Here is a 23238-nt window from a genome sequence, read left to right as displayed (position 1 = left end):
CGTCTTCTTCCGAGTTTAGACGTCATCTCTCCCTCCATCTCTCTCTCTCTCACTCTCTCTCTCATCCAAATTCGGAGTCTATCAGCGGAGATTTTTATTTATTTATTTATTTATTTTTCAAGGTAGGCGCCAAGAAAAGTCTTAATGATCATTTCACCAGCTCTTCCTTTTTCTTGATCGAATTTGGCTTCGGGTCATCCGAGATTTCATTTTTCTTTGGTAGTGGTGTAAGGTTTATGGTTAACAACTTTGTTTCGCCAGGAAAACCCTAAGAAGGACCTCAGTTCTTGTTTTGAGACCCTGGAAAAGTTTTCTTTCCCATTCTTATCCAATGTCCAGAGATTTGCTGTCTTGTTTCCTTTCTGATTGCCGTATGGAGAATCTTTTTTCTTTTTCGGTTACTTGTCCGTAAATGCGGTTACGTTATGCTTTGGTGGGTTTTACTGTCAAAAATATTGTAAATTGAGATTTTTGTACAGATTTACAAAGAATCTTTGGTTATCGTTGATCTTTTGCTGCTACTGGGTTTCTGATTTTCCGAATAAATCCGGTTACATTACGTTAGTGTTTGTTTTTGAAAGATTTCGTACGTTTTCCGTGGAAAAAGATTGTAAAATTGATTATTTTTTTCTGGGACAGCATTAGGAAGAACCCTTCCTCACAGGCTAACGTTGTCTATTTCTTGATTTTTGCAGCAATTGGCTTCCGATTCGAGCGAGTTAACTGCATTTTGCATGTAATTTTTCTCTTGGGAAATGGGTAGGAAGAAATTCCGCCCAAATCAGGCGGGAAAGGTTGATTTTACAGATAGGAGTAGTGGTACAGCTGGGAAGCTAGAGAAGGACCGTGAATTTTCAATTGTTAATGGAAATAATGATCGGGTCGATAAAGACTCAAGCAAACTAACTTATATTGATTTAGATAGGAGCAACTGGGACTCTGATAATCATCTTGATATAGCAGAGGTTGTTCTTACTGATGTCAGATTTTCTGATGGAACAGTTGATTATGGAGTGGTGGAAGATAGCTACAGGCGATCCAATTTTTGTCTTCGGATCTGTTTATGTGATGTGGAAGAAGGCAGTTTTAGGTTAGGTCAATGGCCTTCATTAACGTCTAGCAGTATCTTTTTAGAGTATCTTATACTTGATGAACATAGATTGGAAGATATGGGAACTTCTTCTGTGCTTTTCTCCGGTACCTTTGATGGCCCGGGTGAAAGTGTTTCTGGTCTTGCTCACTTGGTTAGCCTGAAGTTCCTAACGCTAAGACTCATTATTGAAGTTGGAGATTTGGTGGATGTTCCATCTTTTAGGGTTAGAGTTGAGATACTGAATAATGCTTTTGATGCATGTGAATCTCTGTTAGAGACTGCACGGAAGCCATGGAAAAAGAGTATGATGAATGTTATGTCTTGGCTACGTCCTGAAGTGACATCCTCAGAAGCAGTATATGGGATTGGGGAAACTGATGTGCAACCTGATGGGCCTTGTAAACTTGTTGCGAAGAACGACACTCAGTTTGATACAGCTGACTTCTATGAAGCCATTAAGCCTTCAAGGTGAGCTTGCTTGATCTAATTTGTGATTGTTTCCTTAAGATCTCATAAATCTATCTTGTTTAAGTTTTTCTTTCTTCACATAACAATTGAATCAAGTCTTTCCATTTTTGATAGCTCCTGAATTACCTCAGTCGAAAAGGTTTTATGAAAATAATGTGTCAAGTTATTTGAATGTCTTTCTCAATTCTCACCTTCTCTTCTTCATTCGAAATCTCTTCAATTAATTTGATTAAGAAGAACTTTCATGAGTTTTTTCTTTTAGTACTGTCAAAATTTCTGGCATTGTCATACTATATCTTGACACAACTTATGCTTTTCTCATAGGTGAATTATCTATTGGTATAAGATATTTATTACCTTTTGCCTTTTCACTTTATTTCTATAATCTTTGGTTTTCAGGGAGGAGCCGGTGTTGGAAGATGTACTACCTGACTTGCTTCCTCATCTTAGACCATATCAGCGCCGTGCAACATATTGGATGGTTCAGCGTGAGAAGGGAGTGAAAGGGAAGGAAACTGAGTTACCGGCTCCTTACTGTGTGCCAGTTGATTTCCTTCATAAAAATTCTAGAATGTTCTATAATCCATTCAGGTAAGACTTTTGAGCAAATGTAATTTTATTATCCTCATTGTGTGCCCATTTCAGATATAGAAGGAGAATGAGAACAATATTTATCTATAGGCCGACATACACTTAAGAAGTAGGTATCAGAAACTTAGCTATGCATTAATAAGATGCTTAACTTGGTTTTGCAACTACAGTTATATTGCTGAAATGGAATTGACATGCTAAGCCAGTGGGCATGATCCAGAAATTCAAAAACTCAGACAGCCTTAATTTCAGTATTTTTAGTTCTTCCAATTGTAGATTATGGCAGTGCATTGTAGTCCTTGACATTGTCATCGCCTTATTCCTTGTTCCAGCCTTCTTACAGCATATTGTGTGCACTAGAGCTGGACAAATTATAGTGGTTCTGTTCCATATTTATTAGAGGGTTTAAACCTCTTCATCTTAAAGAGGAACTAACTGAAATCAGGGTTGTTTGTTTTCTCGATATTGCCACCTTAACTGAAATGATGCATACTAAGTTTGTCTGCCTTTGTTATGACGCTCTGTCTTACTCGATAAAAGCAAAATCTTCATTGTGCATTACACATATTTTATATTAATTGCAGGGGAAACTTTTCATGTTTGTACATCCTCTACGACATGTGTTCGCATCATGATGCAAGACCAAGGGTCCAACTATAGATTTTTATTTTAGACAGTCGAATTTGGTTTTGATATCTATTTGACTTTTACTTGCTGTGCCTGATGCTTAATTTAGGCTGAAGTCTCATTTCATAAGTCGGGTTCTAGTTCCTCCCCGAAATACCACTGTTTTGTTGGTAACTATTATCATTGTACTATTTCTGTGATCTTTTTTGATATGTGGGGAGAAAGATCCTAATGTATGTAATGTTCATATAGGTTTTCCTAATAGTTATGTGTCAGTAGACACATGTAGTTTACTGGTTGATCCCAAGCAAGACCAGGTTTTCCACACATGAAGTATTTATATTTTTTTCTCGTTAGTTTCCCAAATTGTCAAATATTTCCAAAAAGAAAAGCACATGATGAAGAGCGTTGCTATCATATATATAACTTGAGCTTGAACACATCAAGGTCATCCAATTTTTTGTTCCCTAGATAGAAATTTCTACCCTCTAGCAGGCGAAAGAGTCTTTCTTCTATTAAGCATATTTGATTTCTTCGTACGTATATTTCAGATAAATCATACTGCATTTCTGTAGTCTTAAGTTCTTTGTGTGCAGACATATTCTCTTTTGTCTCATTAGCAATGTCTTCCTTTGCAGCGGAAATGTTTCATTGCTTCCAGAATCCTCATTATCATATATTTATGGTGGGATCTTAGCTGGTAAGTAGATATCCTCTGGAATATGTCAAAATAAGTCAATAACCTTTATGCGCATTACTAGCTTGATCCCACTGACATATAGTTGTTATCTTTTTGTCTATGAGCTACAAATTACAGATGAGATGGGGTTGGGGAAAACAGTTGAGCTGCTAGCTTGCATATTTGCCCATCAGAAGACTTCATCAGAGGATGCCATTCTCTCTGATGGTAGTGATGAAATAGGAGAGAAGATAAAAATACAAAAATTAGAACGTGTCGAGTGTATTTGTGGAGCTGCAAGTGAAAGTTCCAAGTACAAGGGGCTATGGGTACAATGCGATTTATGTGATGCTTGGCAGCATGCAGAGTGTGTTGGTTACTCGCCTAACAAGAAAGCTTTAGTTTCCAATGAAGTTGACAAAAGAGGAGACTCTAACCAGAAGTCAGCAGCCAAGAACTCATCCACTAAGTCGAAGCATTGCATTAAAAAGAAAGATTGTCACATAATAGAGAGTGATGGAGAGTATATATGCTCATTTTGCTCACAACTTATTGAAGCTGCTAAAGCCAAGATATATACTCATGCAACTCTTGTAGTATGCCCAGCTCCTATATTAGTGCAATGGCATTCTGAAATAATTCGGTATTAACATTATGCTCTACCATGTTTTAGCCCCTTTCAGTATGTTGGAAGTTCTTTTTTTAAATTTAAGATATATGGCTGCATAGTTACTTTACATTATTTGAACTTTTATTGCTAGATCAAATGAGCTTGTCTATAACAATACTGCAAACAATTTTTTTGTTTTGTTTTAATTGGTTGCCTTATTTCCTTATTTCGTAAACATCTCCGTGTTGGTTTATTGACTTTATTCTACAGTTCTAATTTTTATACATATTTATATTCCATGATATAGCATTAAAATTTTAATTAGTGCTTTCTTACGAAATATAAAATGGTCTTATTGGAGAGCCGACTCAGGCCTTCACTTTTTCTTCTTTTAGGCATTTATAATGTAGTGACAATTCATATCTTTTCAAAATCACATCATGCATCTCTGTTTGGTGATGAGAGTATTTAATCTGATTTTGTTGAACATACTATGATAGAGCTTTGTTTAGTCTTTTGTTTTTAATTAAAGTAATTTGGTGCTACAAATATTTTATTAATGTTATAGTATCTTTTGTTCACTTTTTCGCATACTAGTGCTATTCTGTGCATACTAGCATATTAGTAAATTGATTTTCTGCACATATGTGAACATTTGCTGTCCTTATGCCTGTGAAAAGAAAAGAATTGGTTGCTATCATGCATTCTGTAGCAATTTTGTGAATATAGAGATGAACTTTATTTGCTTTACAATTCCCATTATGGTTTTCTTTGTCTGGCAGTAGCATGCAACATTGTAAGGGCACTACTATTTGGAAGTAATTGGCGATCAAGTTATGATTAATGCTTGGTTATTTGTAAAAGAATATATGTTGGCCACGAAATGTACTAGGAAGACATCTGGTTGGCATTAAGTTTTATCAAGCATGTCATAATTTATATAGCAATAGATCATCTTGTGGTTGCAGAAGCATGTGAATTGTGAAGTTTATTTTTTATTTCTTGCGTCTCTCAATTATTTATGCATTTAACTGGGGCTTTGTAGATACTAGATACTACATGGAAATTGCAACCTTGATTGATTGGTTACTGCAATATAGCATCATGACATGGAATTTGCATGCATGCTTAGATATGCTGCAATCATATGTGTAATTTTCACTTGGATTAAGGATTATCAATCTTTACCAACAAAATCACTTGCTGATTGTGCATCTGCATCACATGTAAAGCAGTAAAAGCATCATTTATGATTTATGGTCTATCAATGTGCTAATGTAATAAGGTTAAAAGCATAGATCTGCTGGTTTCGACACTGTAGCAGACAGGCTTTATATATGAATAATAATATTTTTTTTATTTTTTGTAATTTTTTTCTAAATTTTTAGAAATTTCTCAATATTTTTAAATAATATTTAGAATTTTATTTAATTAAAATAATCCGATCCAATACAGACGGTCGAGATAGCCGATACGGCCGATACTTATCGTTTTTTCGGATGGTAGATTCCGATTCCGATACTGATTTTCGGAACCTTGGTTAAAAATTGATTGATTTCCTCATTAATTTATACTTTTTGGTTTGTTGCCACTTACCATATTACATCCTTTCTCTTTGTTACATGTCATGAAACAGATATCCGTTTTTCTATTTATTTATTTATTTATTTATCATGTCCACCTTTTTTAGGCTTTTAGTGGTATCTGTCACTTATCCTATTATATCCTTTTCATACAAAAATGTGATAATATAGAACAAGACATCATTCTTCTTTCATCTGGATGCGGTACTCTTTCATCTGGATATGGTACTTCCACATGATTGTGCTGCTTATTTATTTGTTTTCTTGTTTTAGTCATACAAGGCCGGGATCCCTGAGAATCTGCATTTATGAAGGTGCAAGAAATTCGGACTCTTCAGACAAATTGAAGATTGATATGACTGAGCTAGTAACTGCTGACATCGTCCTGACAACATATGATGTGTTGAAAGAAGATTTGTCACATGATCCTGATAAAGAGGGTGCTGACCGCCACTTCTTTAGATTCCAGAAGAGGTCGAATCCATTATAAGTTTTGCTTCTTTCCATGGTTCTGTTTTCTTGTTTGCCTTTACCTTCTAATAAAGTGAAAACTTTTATTTTTTTAAGAAAGAATAACAATATAAACTCATACTTAACATCTGAACTTCTCAACACTTTTAAAGTCTAAGAGCTAGTCTATCTTTTGGTGCAGAGAATTAATTTTATCAATAAAATTCCTTAGGAGTGTATATGTAAATCTATTAATGATTTCTAACCTCTAAGCATTGCTTCTGGGGATGAATTAGCAGACCTGTAGTCTTGGTCATGCAGCGAAGTCATGCTGTGGGTTGTTCAATGTGCTCGAGTTGTCCATTCTTAGATATAACTATTTTGTTGTCTCTTTCTTTCATGGATGGCAATTTCGGCCGATCCTGATTATGCCCTAATCACAGCCAAATGGCTGATTTCTGGGCGGGATCGGCTGAAACGGCTCAATGCGGGTTGTTTAAAGATTTGGGCCAAATAAAAAACTCGGGGATATCGATAATGATGTCTTCATTGCCTTCTTTTCAAGATTTTACCTTTTACTCTCTCTCATACACACTCATACTCTCTCCTTCTACCCCTTATACTTCATTGAGCTCATTTGATGGCCAATCCGGCGACTTTGCACTTCAATGAACTCAGATGATCGTTTTTCTTTTCTTTTTTTTCCATTTTTCCTCTTCCTCTCTCTTACTCTCTAACCTTCCCTTTCTCTCTCCCTCTCTTATTGCTTCAGAACAATAGTGTAGAGAGAGATTTCTTTCTCTCCTCATCTCACATTCTTACTCAGAAATTTACGAGTAGGAAAATTTACCAGATCTTGCTTGGAATTCATCATGATTTTGAAAATGTCATTTTTTTATTTTATACTTTTTTAGGCATTATATGTGAGTAATTTGATGTAACTAAAAATAATCCTGATACCGTATCGACAAATACGAGCAACTGATACGACTAATAATGCCTATACATATCATTTTTTTGAACGGCTGATCCCAATATTCAGAACTTGCTTTCTTTTATTTGAATAAGAACAAGATTCAAAAAATCGGGATCGAGATCAGCCTTTCGAAAAAACGATACTTATCTGTTGGATTGGCCATATCGACTGTATGAGTCGCATGGATCGGATCGGACTTTTTAATTACATAAAATTTTAAATATTATTTAAAAATGCAGGAAAACTTCTAAAAATTTAGAAAAAAGTTTGCCAAAAGTAAGAAAAGAAAAAAAAAACTATGATGCAATAAAAATTGAAAAGAAGAAGAGATTAAAAAGAGCGTGAGTGGAAGAAAATCAAACAAAAAAAAATGATGCAGTGAAGAAGAAGAAGAAGAAGAAGAAGAAGAAGTAGAAGAAGTAGAAAAAGAAGAAAAGAGAAGAAAAAGGGAGAGAGTGAAAGAAATAAAAAAATTAATCAAAAAATTATATACCGGAGTTTGTCGGAGTTCGTCGGAGTTCACTGGAGCTAGATCTCTCCGTAAGAGAAATAATGATTATATGTAAAGAGAGAAAAAAAAGAAAGAAAAACAATAAGAGAGAGAGAGAGAGAGAGAGAGAGAGAGTGAGAGAGAGTGAAAAGAAAGAGTGAAAGATAGAAAGAGTTCGGATCGGGCCTGGATCGGAATCGGGTTCGGCCGATACGGCAAACCATGAATAAGAATATTCTGTGCTTTCATTAGTTATCTATTTTTCTTGATGCCATAATCTACATGGCATTGCCATTACTTGACAGATTGAAGTTTAGTGTGAAGGTTGGGTAGAACACAACATAGTAACATTTTGATTCTCTTAACTGTTTTGGATTTTGCTCATTTGAGTGGATTGAAACGATGCTTTAATTCAACTCTATTTGAAACCTGCACCACATTGTAGATGCTTGGTGATGAGCCTAAACCTATAAGCATTGGTATGGGTTTTGTCAAATCTGTGGACTTCTAATAAAAATGTGTTCCAAATTGTTTCTATTAATCTATTGTCTTGTCTCTTCATTCATAGATATCCTGTTGTTCCTACTTTCTTAACGAGGATCCATTGGTGGAGGCTGTGTTTGGATGAGGCTCAGATGGTAGAGTCCAGTAAAGCTTGTGTGACAGAGATGGCAATGAGGTTACATGCTCAGCATCGCTGGTGCATCACAGGAACTCCAGTGCAGCGCAGGCTTGATGACCTATATGGTTTATTGCGTTTCCTTAGGGCGAGCCCGTTTGATGTTTATAGATGGTGGGTTGAAGTGATTAGAGATCCATATGAGGTATGATAATTAGCATTGTTTCGTTGATTGCTCCTTTTTACATAATAATTGATCTTGTAAGCTCTCAATTTCTCTCAAAGTCGGTCAATGATATTTGCAAGGTGTAAACTTCTGATTATTTCAGTTGAAATGGATTTTGTTGTAACAGGTCCATAACTAGGCTCAAAATTGGATAATTGTTTTCTGGTCTTGATCAGCTACAAAACCAACTGATATCTGGCTACTAAACGTTAACTCAACTATCCATCCCAATTGCCACTTTCTTGAATGTCCTGCCTACTTCCCTTTAGCATTCCATCCCTATCCTGTATCCAGTATTTCCCAAATATTTGATGTGTGATTGTTTTCCCCTTATTTGTGGTGGTTCTTTGCAGCTGAGAATGGTGCTAGCTACTTCTTGCTTCAGTGGCGGCGGCCACTGCTGCCTCTGCTACAACAGCCAGCATCACCGTCCTTGTGGGAGGGTGGTAGCAAGGTGCTAATTCTGACCTTAGTCAGCGTGCCTGAAGCAGAAGCTTTTAACATATCTGCCATCTCTGGAGGCAAGAGTGATAGTGAATCTGTGATCAGTGCTGCTGTCACATTTTGCAGCAATGACAGTAGCTGCTTTGTAGCTCCAGATCACAATGAGAATAGTAACTGCAACTTTGCTATGCCAGGTCGCAGTAGTGGTTGTTGCCCTGTCATCTCAGTGGTGATAATCAGGCTCTATTTTTCCTAATTTTGTAGTGCTTTAATAAATATATACTAATATAATATTATAATCAAAGTATTTACTGATGTAGGTTTCTCCAGCAACAACTCATCATCTTCTTCCCGTCTCCCTCACCCGCCCTCTTCCTCTCCACCCTCCTCCCTCCTCTCATCTGGGAACCTTCTCTCTCACCTCAAAAACCCTCTCATTCGTCCTCTCCCACCTCAAAAACCTTTTATCCTCTTCTCTCACTAATGGTCGGAGAGCTCTAGTGAAGAGGCGGAGGCGGAAACAGCACCACCACTGCTGGAGGGAAGGAGATGGCTCTGAGGTTGGAGAGGATAAAAGGGTTTTGACTTTGACTTTCTTAGTGGGAGAAGAGGGAGGAGAGGGTTTTGACTTTTGAGGTGAGAGGACGGTGGAGCTGAGGAAGATGGATGAGGGAAAGGAAAAGGGAAAGATAGAGTGCGAGAGAGAGGAGGGGAGGGTAAGAAGATGATGTGTTGGCACGGTGACTTGGCAAGATGAGATGTCAATATAGACACCAACATCAATAAATACTTAGAATTTACAACTAATTTAGTATATATCTATTAAATATAAATAGTCAATAATCGCTGCCAAACTCCTGAAGGTGCTTATTACTCGCATTCTGTGCGGGTTCTCTAGTTTGTATTTTGTATCAAAAGACATACTGAAACTTGAAACTCTGGAAACTAAAGCTAGAACAACGTTGTTCCTTTTTTAGGTGGTTGAAATAGAGATTGAGTTCTCACCTTTTTAGCTGGTAACAACTTAAAAGAATGGCATCAAGCCTTGCTCTTAGATGTCTACATTCGTTGCGGCATCAAGCCTTGCTCTTAGATGTCTACATTCGTTGCAACGATTTGAGATTGTTTTTTGATTCTTAAAATTTTTTACTGCCCATATTTATTATTTCATTGCTTTCTTCTCTCTAAAGGATTTATTCATTGTTTCAGTTGGTTATCACTAACTGGTATGACTTTTTCTACATCAATTGCTTTCACTTTAAGCAGTATATACAACCTTTTTACACTTACCAATTTAAGAGTACTTTGACCCGGAGTTAAAAGGAGGAACTCAAGATTTTGTTTGACCATTACGATATTGCTAGAAGCCAAGAACAAGATGGATATAGATATTTAAGCTACTCTATGAGGGTGTTCTCTAATTCCACAGCAAGTGAGAAATTCTTGTTACGTAAAATTTCTCTTACTGAATGAGGAATTTGCTCATTGTGGAACAAAGAGATTTTTTTCCTTTTTGTGGAAATTGACTATTAGTATATTTAGATAAGCAGCTGTGTTCTCCAGAACTTTGAAGAGTGTTAATGATCCATTAATTGCTTAAATCTCATGTCACTGAAATCCAAAGTTGTAAAATCTGCTTGTTTTTGATTTGTAAGTGTTGAGTAACAGCTGTATGGCGAGGTGTGTTAGTGATTAAGGAATAAGTAGAAGGTTTCTGGATGCTGTTATGAGTGAAGATAGAAGAAAAAGATTTACTTGACATGCAGGGAAGTATCAAAATATGAGGACAAACTGTTCTGAACCCAGTAACTTAATATTCTTAGCCAAATTGTGGAACTATAGAAAATATAATCTATTGGCTAAATCTGCCGTCTGATGGTTCTGGATCGTTCTATAGACCCAAATACATCCTTTAAATGAGGCAAAGATGGTTGTAATACTTTTTCACACATTGCATTGCAGAGAAGAGATATCGTGGCTATGAAATTCATCCAAAACCTATTTAAACAAATTATGTGGCGTTCATCGAAATTCCATGTGTCAGAAGAGCTACATCTGCCACCACAGGAAGAATGCATTTCCTGGCTATCACTCTCACCAATTGAAGAGCATTTCTATCAGAAGCAACATGCAACTTGCGTAAACCATGCACATGCAATTATCAAGAAACTGAAAGATGACAACTGTGGAAAAGAGTCACCTTCTGGTAAATCTCACATTGGCAAATCTCATCAAAAGGAAAAACTCAACTTTAATGCTCTTCTGCATTTACTTCCAGGTTCTAGTGCGTCCAGTGTTCTTCCCCACAGTGAGGTTGCAAAGCTTCTCGTTCCACTTCTAAAACTTCGTCAAGCATGCTGCCACCCTCAAGTTGGAAGTTCTGGTCTATGTTCTTTACAGAATTCTCCTTTGTCCATGGGAGAAATATTAGAAGTGAGTCACCATATTAAACTCTTATGCTGCAAATTACTTCATAATATTTGTGTCTTATTTGATGATGGGATCAAGTTTCTGATAGTAAGAGTTTTCCCTGTAGGTTCTGATAGGTAAAGCAAAAATTGAAGGAGAGGAAGAGCTTAGAAAAATTGTTGTTGCATTGAATGGTCTAGCTGGAATAGCTGTGATAGATCAAGACAACAAACTTGCTATATCTTTGTACAAGGAAGCACTGGTTTTGGCTGATGAAAACTCTGGTGATTTCCGTCTGGACCCTTTATTGAACCTTCACCTTAATCATAATCTGGCTGAGTTGCTTAGAACTAGTTCCGAATATTTACCCCTATGTCCCCTAATGGAGGCACATTGTTTTGAAGACAATGAAACAAGAAAAAGGAAAGCAACAAGTGCAGGCAAGTTTGATTATTATTACGTAAAACGAAGGAAAACTAACAAGGAAAGCAAATCAGTTTCAACCACTGAGAATATTTCTCTCAAGAACTGCAGGAATGTTGAAAATGTCACCACACAAATATGTACAAATGGTGATAGTGGGAAGAAACAGGTTGAAACTGGCAGTCAGTGTCAGGCATCTGCTAGATGTTATTCTGATGGCTGCTTGAGAAAGACTTGTGAAAAGATTAAACAAAAATACTTGTCTATGTTCAATTCTAAGCTATCGCTTGCACAGCAGGATTTCCAAACTATATTAATGCAGGTACTCATGCTGAATGTAGTCTTCTGCTTCATGGAAGTGCACTATACCCATTTTCTTTATCTGTCCAACTACGTTGGAAGTCATATTTCTTGTATCATGCTGCAATGAAACTATTTTTTGTATCCAGAGTGGTATTTTGACTGATCTTAGTCCTGACAAGAAACTGCACCATCTATTCTGTTCAACTATAGATTCCTCATGAAATGTGAATTCTCTTGCTTGCTGACATAGTTTTAAACTTTTAATAATTGAACGTCTCTCTTTTTCATATCTATGCCACTTTGTAGAATGAAAATCACGTTTTTCATGAAGAATAATGGAATTCAATACTGCTGAAATCTCTACTACCTTCTCCTGTAGAAGAAAGAAGTTGCTGACCGCTGTTTCATCATTTACACAAAGGACGTGTAACTAACTGTCTTTTAGTAATTTCATGAATATTGCTATATGTTCTGGCAATTAACAGACTATGTCCAATGTCAAATTACCAGCTCTTTTAAATCACTGGTTATTGCTATATTGTCATTGTATATTTTGTGGATTTTCACTTTTTTTTGCATTATTTATTAATCAGCTTTTGTTTCTAGGTTTCCACTATCTCACAGGAATTAGAAGAGCATAAAATGGATTGGTGGTTGGATGCCCTTGACCACATTGAACAGAATAATGATTCATCTGAGGAACTACTAAGAAAGATCGATGATGCTTGCACTAGGATTACCAATGAAATGGGGTCGAAGAGAATAGCTTCAAGGTAAGTTATACTGTTCTATGCTCTTGCTATTTATAATCTTAATTACTTTGCCGATTTCTCTTTGTGCTCATCAGATGGCCTGAAATATTTTTTGCATCAAACTTATAGCACTATTTTCTGAGATGTCAATGTTTCGAGGTATCCGTAGGAGGTGGATAAAACTTCATGGATTATTAGAAATATCTTTTCTCCATATTTGCTCTTCTTTTCTCCATATCTTTCCACTATCTTACATTCTCTGATAAAATAGAATAAAAAGTTTTGCCAGTCTGTTGGAGTCCTTTTAAGTTTCCTCAAGTTGCAAAAGATCTACAGCAACATTTAATCATGATGTTATAAAGTTAGTAAAGTTACTAGTGCAATTCTATTTGATAATTTGGAATTGGATCACGTATATAGTGATTAAAACAAATTAAATTGATAAAATAAACCAATAAGATTTGTTGTTTTGTTAGATCTTTGCTTTTTTCTTCTAATTTTTTTTGTTCTTTATTCAGGGTCCGAAGTATAAGCATGTTAAAATATACTATTGAGTCTGGTGTAGATTCTTTGCAAAGTTCTAGAAAAAAATTGATAGACAGGCTTATGGAAGTTAACCAAATGATGGAGAAGCCAACAGATGATGATCTTGAAAGTCAGAGATATTGTCCAAACTGCTATGACGGCAATGGTTCTTTATGCGTGCAATGTGAACTAGATAAACACTTTCGGGTTGGTGGCATGATATTTTTATATGATCTAGTCCTTAATAAGTTATATCTTTGTTCTCTCACCGATACAAATTTTCAGGTATATGAGGCCCAACTCTTTCTTGTAAAAAGATCAATTAATGATACTGTTATTGCATCAGTTGAGGAAGCATTGAACTTGCAAAACCGTTACTATGAATTGAATCATTTTTTCCGTAATAAGATGACCTCAGATGAATCTCATGTTGATAATGGAAAAAATAAACAAAGGTCGGCTAGGGAAAGCGTACAGGTAAATCTTATCATCTAAGTTTCCCTTTTTGGGTATTCTTCTACATTTAGGTCTGTTGATCTGGCTGATTTCTTTCAAATTTATTCTGAAAGAGTGGCTGCTTTTTGTATTTGCAACTAGTTATGCCTTTAATTAGGTTTATTGTTGTTGTAGTCATCTGTCAGTAGTGACAGGGTTTTGTTCTTAATGTAACTTCTTTTCTTTTGTCATTTTTAACTCCTAAATAGACTACACAATCCTCTTGTAGGCCGTCAGACTGAACTGATCTTTTAATGCCTTTTCTGGAGCTTATAATAGTAAAATACACTAATATGTTATTATTACCTACTGTATTGCAGTATGATGGCATTCTAATAGATAATTGACCGAAGGTTTTGAGTTGGTGATATTGGAAAGTTAGGATATTCCATGATTGCATTTTCTTCTGATCCTAATTGCATTTTCTTCTCTCTGGATAACATCGGATATAGGTTTACAGACATCCTTCTGCACTTGAGACCTCCCTAAAGGTCATCAAAACTCATTCCAAGTCAATCCTAGGAAGGAAGGGAATGGGTGTTGCTAAGAAGCACTTACTTCTTTTTGAGGTATGCCAATCATTGTTCAATAGGAATATGATGAAAGAGATTGATTATCTTTTCAGTGTATATATTCTTAACTTTTTCTGAGACACATCTATTACTGTTCTACAAAGGAACGCAATGGAGATATTGCTGTCTTTTAAGTGCATAAACTTTTACATACATTTGGTACCTTACTTTCTTTTCTTTTTCTTGTGAAAGTTAATATTCTAAAGGTGTGTTTGGTTGTAGGATTGGATAAGAGAAGATAACCCTAGGCTTATCCCAATGGATAATATATCCCTTAGGATCACTAATCCCATATTACAATTTTAGTTTATTGTTTGGTTTATACAAGACTATATATTGATAAGTAAACATAATTACATTATTATCCTCGATAAAGAAAATTAATACCGTCAATTACTATTTTGAACAACTATTGATTATCTCAAACTTTAATTATATCATTAAATTATATTATGTTAATTATCAAAATTAATCACTTCCAATTCAAAATAATCATAATTAAACTCAAAAGTAATACAAATAAGTTGTTATAAAAATGAAAAAAATGAAAAGTTTTTTTAATATAGCAATACTTTAATTAAATATAAAATACTAATAAAAATATTAAAAAATAAAATAAATTTTGAGTAATTAAGATTGTTAGTTTATTATTTATATTTAACGGTAATATAGTACTAAGACCATCTTCCCTCTACTCAGGATATATCATCCCACCCCTTAGATGAGATAATATATCCCTTCTTTTGGGAGATATGACATTCGGTCCAGACTTCTAATCTCATATATTAATTTATATTAAATATGAGTTTATATGGGGCTCACAGGATAACTAATCTTTATATTCCTTGAACAAACATACCATAAATTCAAACAAACGCACCCTAAATTCTTAAGGTTACAAGTTCTCTACTAATTGTGTGGACAAGATGATACATACTAATGGCATCACTTCTGAAATAACATGGAGTGATAGACGAATAGCTGCTCTCATCATATTTTCTCTCAGAATTTTACCTTCTAGGAGTAAAGAAGTAAGAGAGACCATCTAGGATCGGGTATTGCTTTATCTCCATCATTCTTCCTTTGTTTTCCTTTGAACATTGACTGTAGTATTCAAGACTGAATAATCTGAGCTGTTCTTTTAAATAGCGCGATGATTTCTACGTATTTCTTTAGGCTATGCGCAAGGAGTTCACTCAAGCAAGGTTATTGTCAATTGCTCAAACTCAGTTACTGCGCGCTCATGATGAAATTAAAATGTCTACCTCACGATTGCGGCTTAAGGAGTCAGAGGATGAACCCAGTGCCATCAATATTCTCATTAGGGAAGAGTTGGTTCCAACCAAATTTCAATTATCAACTGATAAGCTCTTGTCTTTGTCCTCATTGGAACGTATAAAAGGACAACTCCGTTACTTAAAGGTGAGTCTACACAGATCTTTATCATTTCTTGTTCATCTTTAACTACCGCTGAATCTTACATCTTCATTACACCAGGTTAGATTATAACAACATCTGATGCTTGGAAAACATAAAAAAATAGGTGTCATAAAGATGGTGGTGCAATAAATGGAAGTCAACAGACATCTGACTAGAGAAGTTATGGAAGAAACTTGGATGTGGAAAGCTATTATACTTTTCTAGATTGTTTACTTTAGATTATGGTTTGTCAAAGCCGGAATAGATCTGAAAAGATCTTTTTTTTACAATCCCTTGGTTTCTATATTGTCTAAGATGCACTGATTTCTAAATTCTGATAAATAGCATGTTATTTACTTATTTTATATTCAAGATCATTATTTTGTTTGATTAATAAATATTAAGTGTCAATATATTACAGAAACTTCTGAGTGTAGGATTATTTACATACTGTCACGATCTGAAATAGGAATATATGACCGGCCATGTATCCTTATAGGCTTAAAATACACGAGGCCCTAACTAATTATCCATAATATAATGAAAGTCAAAATTTATTTAGTAACTCCATTTCAAAAATATTCAAAAATAAAATATCTAAATTATACAATCAATGTCTTCTAAACATTACTAAGGTAACATTTAGCTTTTTAATTTGAAACTAAGAACCACTTATATTTCAAAGTGTGAGAGCTAGATTTCTAAGTGGAGGTAGAGTTTCGATGCTCATGTTCACTTGCCATGCTAACTAGCATTTAAAAAATTTAAAGAGTTTAATGAGCTAATACCTTTAGCCCAGTGAGTGCTATCCACTCAAAAGTTAGGAAATTATTTTTTATCAAATATGAGATATTAATCAAAGCTTAATAATTTATAACAATAATCAGCAATCTCATAATATTCATATTAAGTATAAGCCAGAAAGATGTAATTAGCAAGGTAATATCATGCTCTATTTCATTATGCAAACTTTCTCAATCTCAATAGTGTCAACTGTCTCAACTTGGGTCTGTGCCAATGGGTCCACATTTACTAGAAGTCACCTCGAGATGCACTATGTGATAAACATAACTTGCATTTTCTACTAATTATAGAGAGATATTAGAGTCACCTTAGGGAAATTTTTAATCCACTCTAGGACTATTTTCTAACCGCGTCAGAGTCACCTAAATAGATCATGTACTGATTAGGGATAAATCTGTCTCATGAACTTCAAGATAGACTTGAATCATCATAAGGAGATACAACGAAAAATATCTAGCATGTGTCTGTTCAAAGTCCTACCAATCCATAGCCACTATTTTACTATTTGCATGAAGAACAGTAATGCATGAGGATCAATATTTCATGAATTAAAATATTGCACAAAGTAGAGTATAACACAAAATATAAAAGATGATAAAGTACGAAGTATAATATTGCACAAATACTAATACAAAAGAATCATAGTATGAAATGCAAGACGATAATTATGTGAGTGAATTTATTCACCCTAAGGTTCATGTGGAATAACTCAATTCAATGATCCAGTAAAAAATTCTTCACATACGATTTGTTTGGTGTTATTCGCTTACTTCGGTTACTCCCTGAAGACTAACTTCGACAATGGTAACTCCGATGAGGTAAGGATGTAACAAAAGAATTTAGATGAGGAAGTAGGAGATGAATGGCCTCCTCATCTCGGTACTGTAGTACTGATACAGTGCCATCCCATAAAACCTACTTTTTATTTATTTTTCTGCGGTGCTGTGGCACTGCTACAGTACTTCTGCCAAAAATTTCTTTAGGGTTTTATTTTCTTTTTAAAAGCCCTTTTACAGATCAAAGATATACGAGTCCTAATAGTTTCTTAATTATATACCTAATAAAAATATTAATTTGTTTTAATCTAAATCCTAAATAATCAAGGATTAAACTAACTCTCTCATTATCTAAATAATTATCTCTAATTTCTTATATATATTTATTTTCGAAATTCTGGGTTGTTCATACAGTTGGCTTTTTGTGACTTCCATATTCCTCCACCCTTTATAACTAACACTTCTCTGTGTTGTCTGTTCCAGCATGAATCTTCTTTGCAATTTACCTCTTTGTTGTTTGACTATCTTATTCTGAACTGCTGTAGTGACTTTTTATGATTATACTGAAATGCTGCTTTCCTTTTATGGTAGGGAATGGTGTTATCGAAACAGAAAACACAGAATGAGCGCCATAGTATATCATATGAGACTCAAGATACAACTAATTTTGCAATTCCTTCCCTTTCCAAGGAAGAAACTGAAAAGAATATTGATGATGAACCATGCCCCATCTGTCAGGAGAGATATTTTGATCAGAAGATGGTATTTCAGTGTGGTCATTTTATATGCTGCAAATGTGAGTAATTTTGAAACTTCTGAGAGTAAATTATTTCCATCTTATCCATTTTTGTTAAAACAGTATGAGTTGGAATGGAAGTAGAATGAGCGTCATATTTGTAGTTTTATTGTTTTTTGTGAGCCCAGTTTTTTTGACTCTGTAAGATACATGCCATGTAAATGATTATCTTTTTGGGTGATGAGGCTAGTTGCAGTATCTTACAATATGACTACATAATTCACCTGCACTTCTCTTATATTAGCTCAAGATAAGAGTTGTATCAAATTAGTTCAGAACTGTAAAGCTTTATACATATCTAGTCTTATAGGGTTTGGATTCTCATTTTAATGACCGTAATGAAAATGCGGTCTCATGTAGTAGAGGTTGGAATTTCCTGCATATATATTTTCTTTTCTCAGATTCCCACATAAGCATGACTTCGACCACCTAGTAATTGATTATATACTTAATATGCTTTATAATTTTGATAGGCAATTTTGTTTCATTTGTTGCATGCTATCACTTCATTTTCTTGCTCATCTATATTATTGACTTCAGAAGGGTCCACATGGAGATTAAGTGGGTCTTGATCATGAGGAGAAAGAAGATGAAATTGACTTTATCTACTATTTTGCCAATCAATTGTAAAGACGACTTATTATTGGAAAATATTACCAGGACTATTTGAAACTTTCTATGCATAAATATAGTTACAATTGCAATTCTGTTACTTTCCTGGTATTTTCTGCATTAGACATTAGCTTTAGAGCTGAGCTACATGGATGTTAACTTCATTGACTGGTACTTAATTACTTTTATTGTTACTCAGAAAAATGGATCTAACAGCTTAATGTCACATCACAGGCTGTCTCCACATGTCGGAGAGGGCGATTGAACATTCTGGAAAATCACGTCGGAAATGGATTACTTGTCCTACATGCCGTCAACGTACAGAGTTTGAAAACATTGCTTATGTGGTTGAGAAACAAAATAGGAATGGTGATGTAGCAAATTTAGGTGCTTTTCAAGCTGAGACTCTGTTAGAAAATTCTATTGTTGTTCAAGGCTCATATGGGACAAAGGTATATTCTCTCATTTCCTATTCTACCTTACCTGTCCTCAATTTATATGATATCTGGAAAGACCTTTTGGATTGGCCCTTATTTCCTTACTTTTTAGTACCAGTTTTCATCAGTCTCTGCCTATTTTACTTTTTAGTACGAGAGCTATTACCTAAAGATACACATTAGATTTTTTTTAGTCGCAGTCCATGCTTTGATTCTTGGAAAAAAGTAGATACTGACTGGCAATTTGTAGTTCAACTATATGGATAACCCAATACAGAAACTATCTAGGAAAGAGGGGTAATTGGATATCTTAGGGAGTACAATATGAGAGGAATAAATGTATGGGAATGCCCAAATTGCTAAAGCATTTAGTGTCTATATGTAGGCAAATACAGCATAACAGTCAAAAAACTAGTAAGTGCCGCACAAAGTAATGCAAGATATACTATGCAATGTCATTTTTGTATTCCACATGTATACTTTATGATGCAGATTTAGTTTTACATGGAGATATGAAATCACATCCTTCAATATCATGATTGGGTCGACCAGGCCAGATCATAAGTGAAATATCATAATCAGGTTGACCAGGTCAAGCCTGATGACGACATTGTTTGAATTTCAAAGTTTTTCACCAGATATTTCTTCATTAATCTAGATTCTAGGGGAAGCAATTTTGTCTAGAGAAAAGCTGAAAAGTTTCCAATGGTCTTTTGTTGGACTCCTCGGCCACTTAGTTGGACATAACCTTATCTACAGTCCTATATGTCTCATTCATTTATTTGATGTTGTTGCCCGTCCACTTAGGGTCCAATTAGGCAGATGGACAGATACAAACAAGTAGATGTTCTAGTCAAAATATTTGCCATTTAATTGACTAATTAATATCACATTCACTTAAGCTTCAGTATGACTATATGGTACAGTACTAAGTAAACACAAATGCCTTGCATTCTGCACAAATGCCATCATGGTATTGTTTTGGCTGGTAGATGGATAGATGTCCACATAAAGTGGTTTGGCCATTTACTTGAATACCTATGTAATGTATCTTTCAGCTTTAGTTTGATATGTAACTGAGTCTATGTTCACAAAAAATGTTTAGCCATTCACTTGAATATCTAGGTAATGAAAATCTTCTTTAAGCTTTGATTTGATAACTATCCTGATCTGTTTTTCATATTGTAGGCTAAAGAACTTTTCGCATTTCTAGTTAGTGTACTTATCTTCTATTTTGTGGTTTTTGACTTGTCAAGATTGAAGCTGTCACTAGAAGAATATTATGGATAATTTTAAATGATCAAGAGGCCAAAATCCTTGTCTTCTCCAGCTGGAATGATGTGCTTGATGTGTTAGAGCACGCATTGGTTTCTAACAGCATCACATATGTTCGGATGAAGGGAGGCAGGTAAAATATTGTTTACAGGCATCCTATTTAAGTCTCGTAAACTTTATTTTGGTCACCAAGGAACTAAAGGGAATTTACTTGTTCCGAAGTCTTTCATTTAGTTTCAACATTTTTAATGTAATGGAGTGACGGAACAAGAAAGAAAATTAGGATTGCACCCACATGCCTCTAGATCTATGATAAAGCTCACCTTTTTATTCTTTTCTTTCTTTCATTCTTCTTCTTTTTGTTAGTGAATTGGAACCCCAGTTAGACTTTTATTTAGCCATTGAATATGCTTGCTCGCGAGCAATTTTCTTAATAAGCTTTATGATATAAATGTAATGCTTGACTATCTAGGACCTGGAGTTTCATATGCAAATATTTTTAATAGGTTTGATTTTCTGTCTTACCTGAAAATGTGCAAGGTGCCCGTCTTCTTCTCTTTGTTCTTATCATTAGAATTAGATTTGCTTTCAGACTTCTTTTTTTTCCATTCTATCTTTTCATCAGGACTTATGTTATTGGAACTATATTGTTGGTTTGGGGTTGCTATATATGTTCTTAGGTAAACTAAAACTATCTGCAGGAAATCACAAGTCGCAATTGCACAATTTAAAGGTCAGAGAAGGATTGAGGATGGGGAGAAAGCCAAGGGCCATCCTTCCAATGAAAGGCCTGTTCAAGTACTCTTGATGTTAATCCAGCATGGCGCAAATGGTCTCAATCTCTTGGAAGCACAACATGTCATTCTAGTGGAGCCATTATTGAATCCTGCAGCTGAAGCTCAAGCGATCAGTCGTATCCACAGAGTCGGACAGAACAAGAACACATTTGTTCATCGCTTTCTTGTATGCACGGGAGCTTCTATTTCCAGAGTCCACACCTGTCTTTTGCCAAGCATCTGATCATGTGTTACTTTTGTTCACAGGTAAAGAGCACCATAGAAGAAAGTATTTACATGCTAAATAGCAGAAGAGCGGCCTGCTCCACAATGAGCCGCAAAGCTAAAATTCTTAAGGATGAGCCTGTTTTGACTCTTCAAGACGTCGAGTCCTTGTTTCCTGTGGTAGTCCCTTCTGACCCTCAGGAAGAAGAAAATAATCGAGTAGAAAGTTTAAGGCATTTGCCTCCATCCGTTGCTGCTGGTCTGGCTGCTGAGAGGAGATTCTTGGAGAGTCGTAATAACAGCTTGCAGCAATAAGTAGCTAAGCAGCCCATTCTTTCTCTAAGACAGGCAAAAGGTGGATAGAGATTTTCAAGAGCAGTTAATCTTACTTGGCTGGTTGAATTGTTAGGAATTTGTGGATTAAAGGTAATAATGGGGACTTGGAAAAGTGAAAATACTCGTGGTTTTCTCCTCTTTTCAATGGAAGACATGTAGATATGGCTTATGTCCTTTTATTTGATGGACTTGTGGAACAGGAACTGTATATATTTATATTACCTTTTCGGCTTTTCCATCAAAAATAAAAGCAGTTTACATGTAGCCTTCAGTGATTTTATAACAATATCATATAGAATAGTTCTTCTTGCGTCATGCAGTAACTGATCAAATGTTGCTTTATTCACTTATTGTAATCTTGTAGTTTTGCAAATCTAGGATTGGTGGAAGTTGTTCTTGTATATAATAAAGAGTTAATCATACTAGAGGCTCTGAAATATAGCTTATCTTCATATAAATCTTTCTTTTTTTGTTGGATACTTCGACTCCTTTAATTATTTAGTATCTCTTACCTTTTGATAATGTTAATGAAAAACATTAAATAATTATCTTACCTTTTAATTTTCTCTCTTCTCTCTGGTAATATAATTCTTAGAAAGTTTAAAAATAATTACATGATATTTTAATTAAAAAGAATAACAGAAAGGATAGTTTAGAAGTCTTACGGAATTAAGAGGATCAATGCGCTATTAAAAAAATAAATAGAAAGCTTTGGTATATACTTTCTTTGGGCTTAAAAAGCCATGCAGGTTAAACTTTTAAAATTGTGAGCTGCCAATCACGGGGTTATATTACCTTGTCTTATGACATGTATGTATATCATAATTATTACCACTTTACTATCACTTGCAAAAATTAATTATAATTTACTTTTAATTTCTAAATTATTATGTAAGCACTATATCAGCAAATAGGAGTCCAAACAAATCACTCGCTAAGAAAGCTATTTGTTCACATCATTAGATAGAGAGAGAGAGAGAGAGAGAGAGCAATTTATTTATAATTTTCTTTCATGTAGATTTAAATTTAAAAAGAGAGAAGAAAGAGAGAAAAAAAAGGAGAAAATGATAGGAAAAAAAAATCCCTCTCACTTTTGTTCTTCACTTCTCCCTATGTATCCAGAAATTCCTTTTTCTTCTAACCCACAAACAATCGAATAATTACTAATCAAACAAAGATATATAAACTAAACCAAGAGTATTAAACGTATAACACCGCAGTTATTTGGGATTATAAATATTCGAACCACCATCATTTGCTGCTGCTGCTACTACTACTACTACTACTACTACTACTACTACTATTACGCTCCTTAAGAGCCTGGAACACTCTAGAGCTCTCGTAGAAGATATGAGCCCTCCGATCGTAATCGGTCGGCTCACGTCCCTCGTCGCTCCCGGCCATCGCCGCCTCCTCCAACCCCTCTAGCTCCTCCGCCAACCCCACC

At 35.0% G+C, this 23238-nt stretch overlaps 1 protein-coding gene across 3 annotated transcripts; it reads left to right on the top strand.

Moving 5' to 3' along the window:
* Positions 1–11: 11 nt before the first annotated feature.
* Positions 12–22123, top strand: LOC140790804 (uncharacterized). Of its 3 annotated transcripts, XM_073141073.1 has the most exons (20): positions 12–122; positions 696–1561; positions 1961–2152; positions 3418–3479; positions 3597–4101; positions 5925–6125; positions 8136–8391; positions 10819–11062; positions 11135–11289; positions 11393–12010; positions 12598–12764; positions 13262–13475; positions 13554–13745; positions 14216–14332; positions 15512–15757; positions 17926–18130; positions 18977–19194; positions 20436–20587; positions 21156–21417; positions 21498–22123. In XM_073141073.1, the coding sequence occupies exons 2-20, from the start codon at positions 756–758 to the stop codon at positions 21768–21770; spliced, it is 5085 nt and encodes a 1694-aa protein (XP_072997174.1). In that variant the 5' UTR covers positions 12–122; positions 696–755; the 3' UTR covers positions 21771–22123. The 3 variants fall into 3 exon arrangements, with proteins under 3 accessions (XP_072997174.1, XP_072997173.1, XP_072997175.1); XM_073141072.1 differs by having other exon boundaries at positions 13262–13745; XM_073141074.1 differs by having other exon boundaries at positions 3562–4101; positions 13262–13745.
* The last annotated feature ends 1115 nt before the right edge of the window (positions 22124–23238 follow it).

This window comes from Typha latifolia, chromosome 6 (genome assembly GCF_019914945.1).
Source record: "Typha latifolia isolate L0001 chromosome 6, TyphaL0001v2, whole genome shotgun sequence".
In the NCBI taxonomy this organism is placed as follows: Eukaryota; Viridiplantae; Streptophyta; class Magnoliopsida; order Poales; family Typhaceae; genus Typha; species Typha latifolia.
Note: the sequence above shows the minus strand (reverse complement) of the source record. Positions and strands in the feature narration are given on the sequence as shown.

What these genes read in the sequence shown, in the direction of transcription:
- LOC140790804 (XM_073141072.1), top strand. Translation starts at nt 756, where the DNA reads ATGGGTAGGAAGAAATTCCGCCCAAATCAGGCGGGAAAGGTTGATTTT. An exon ending in TCGAAGAGAATAGCTTCAAG is followed by an intron (nt 12,765 to 13,261) that starts GTAAGTTATACT and finishes TTCTTTATTCAG; the next exon opens with GGTCCGAAGTATAAGCATGT. An exon ending in CATTTGTTCATCGCTTTCTT is followed by an intron (nt 21,418 to 21,497) that starts GTATGCACGGGA and finishes TTTTGTTCACAG; the next exon opens with GTAAAGAGCACCATAGAAGA.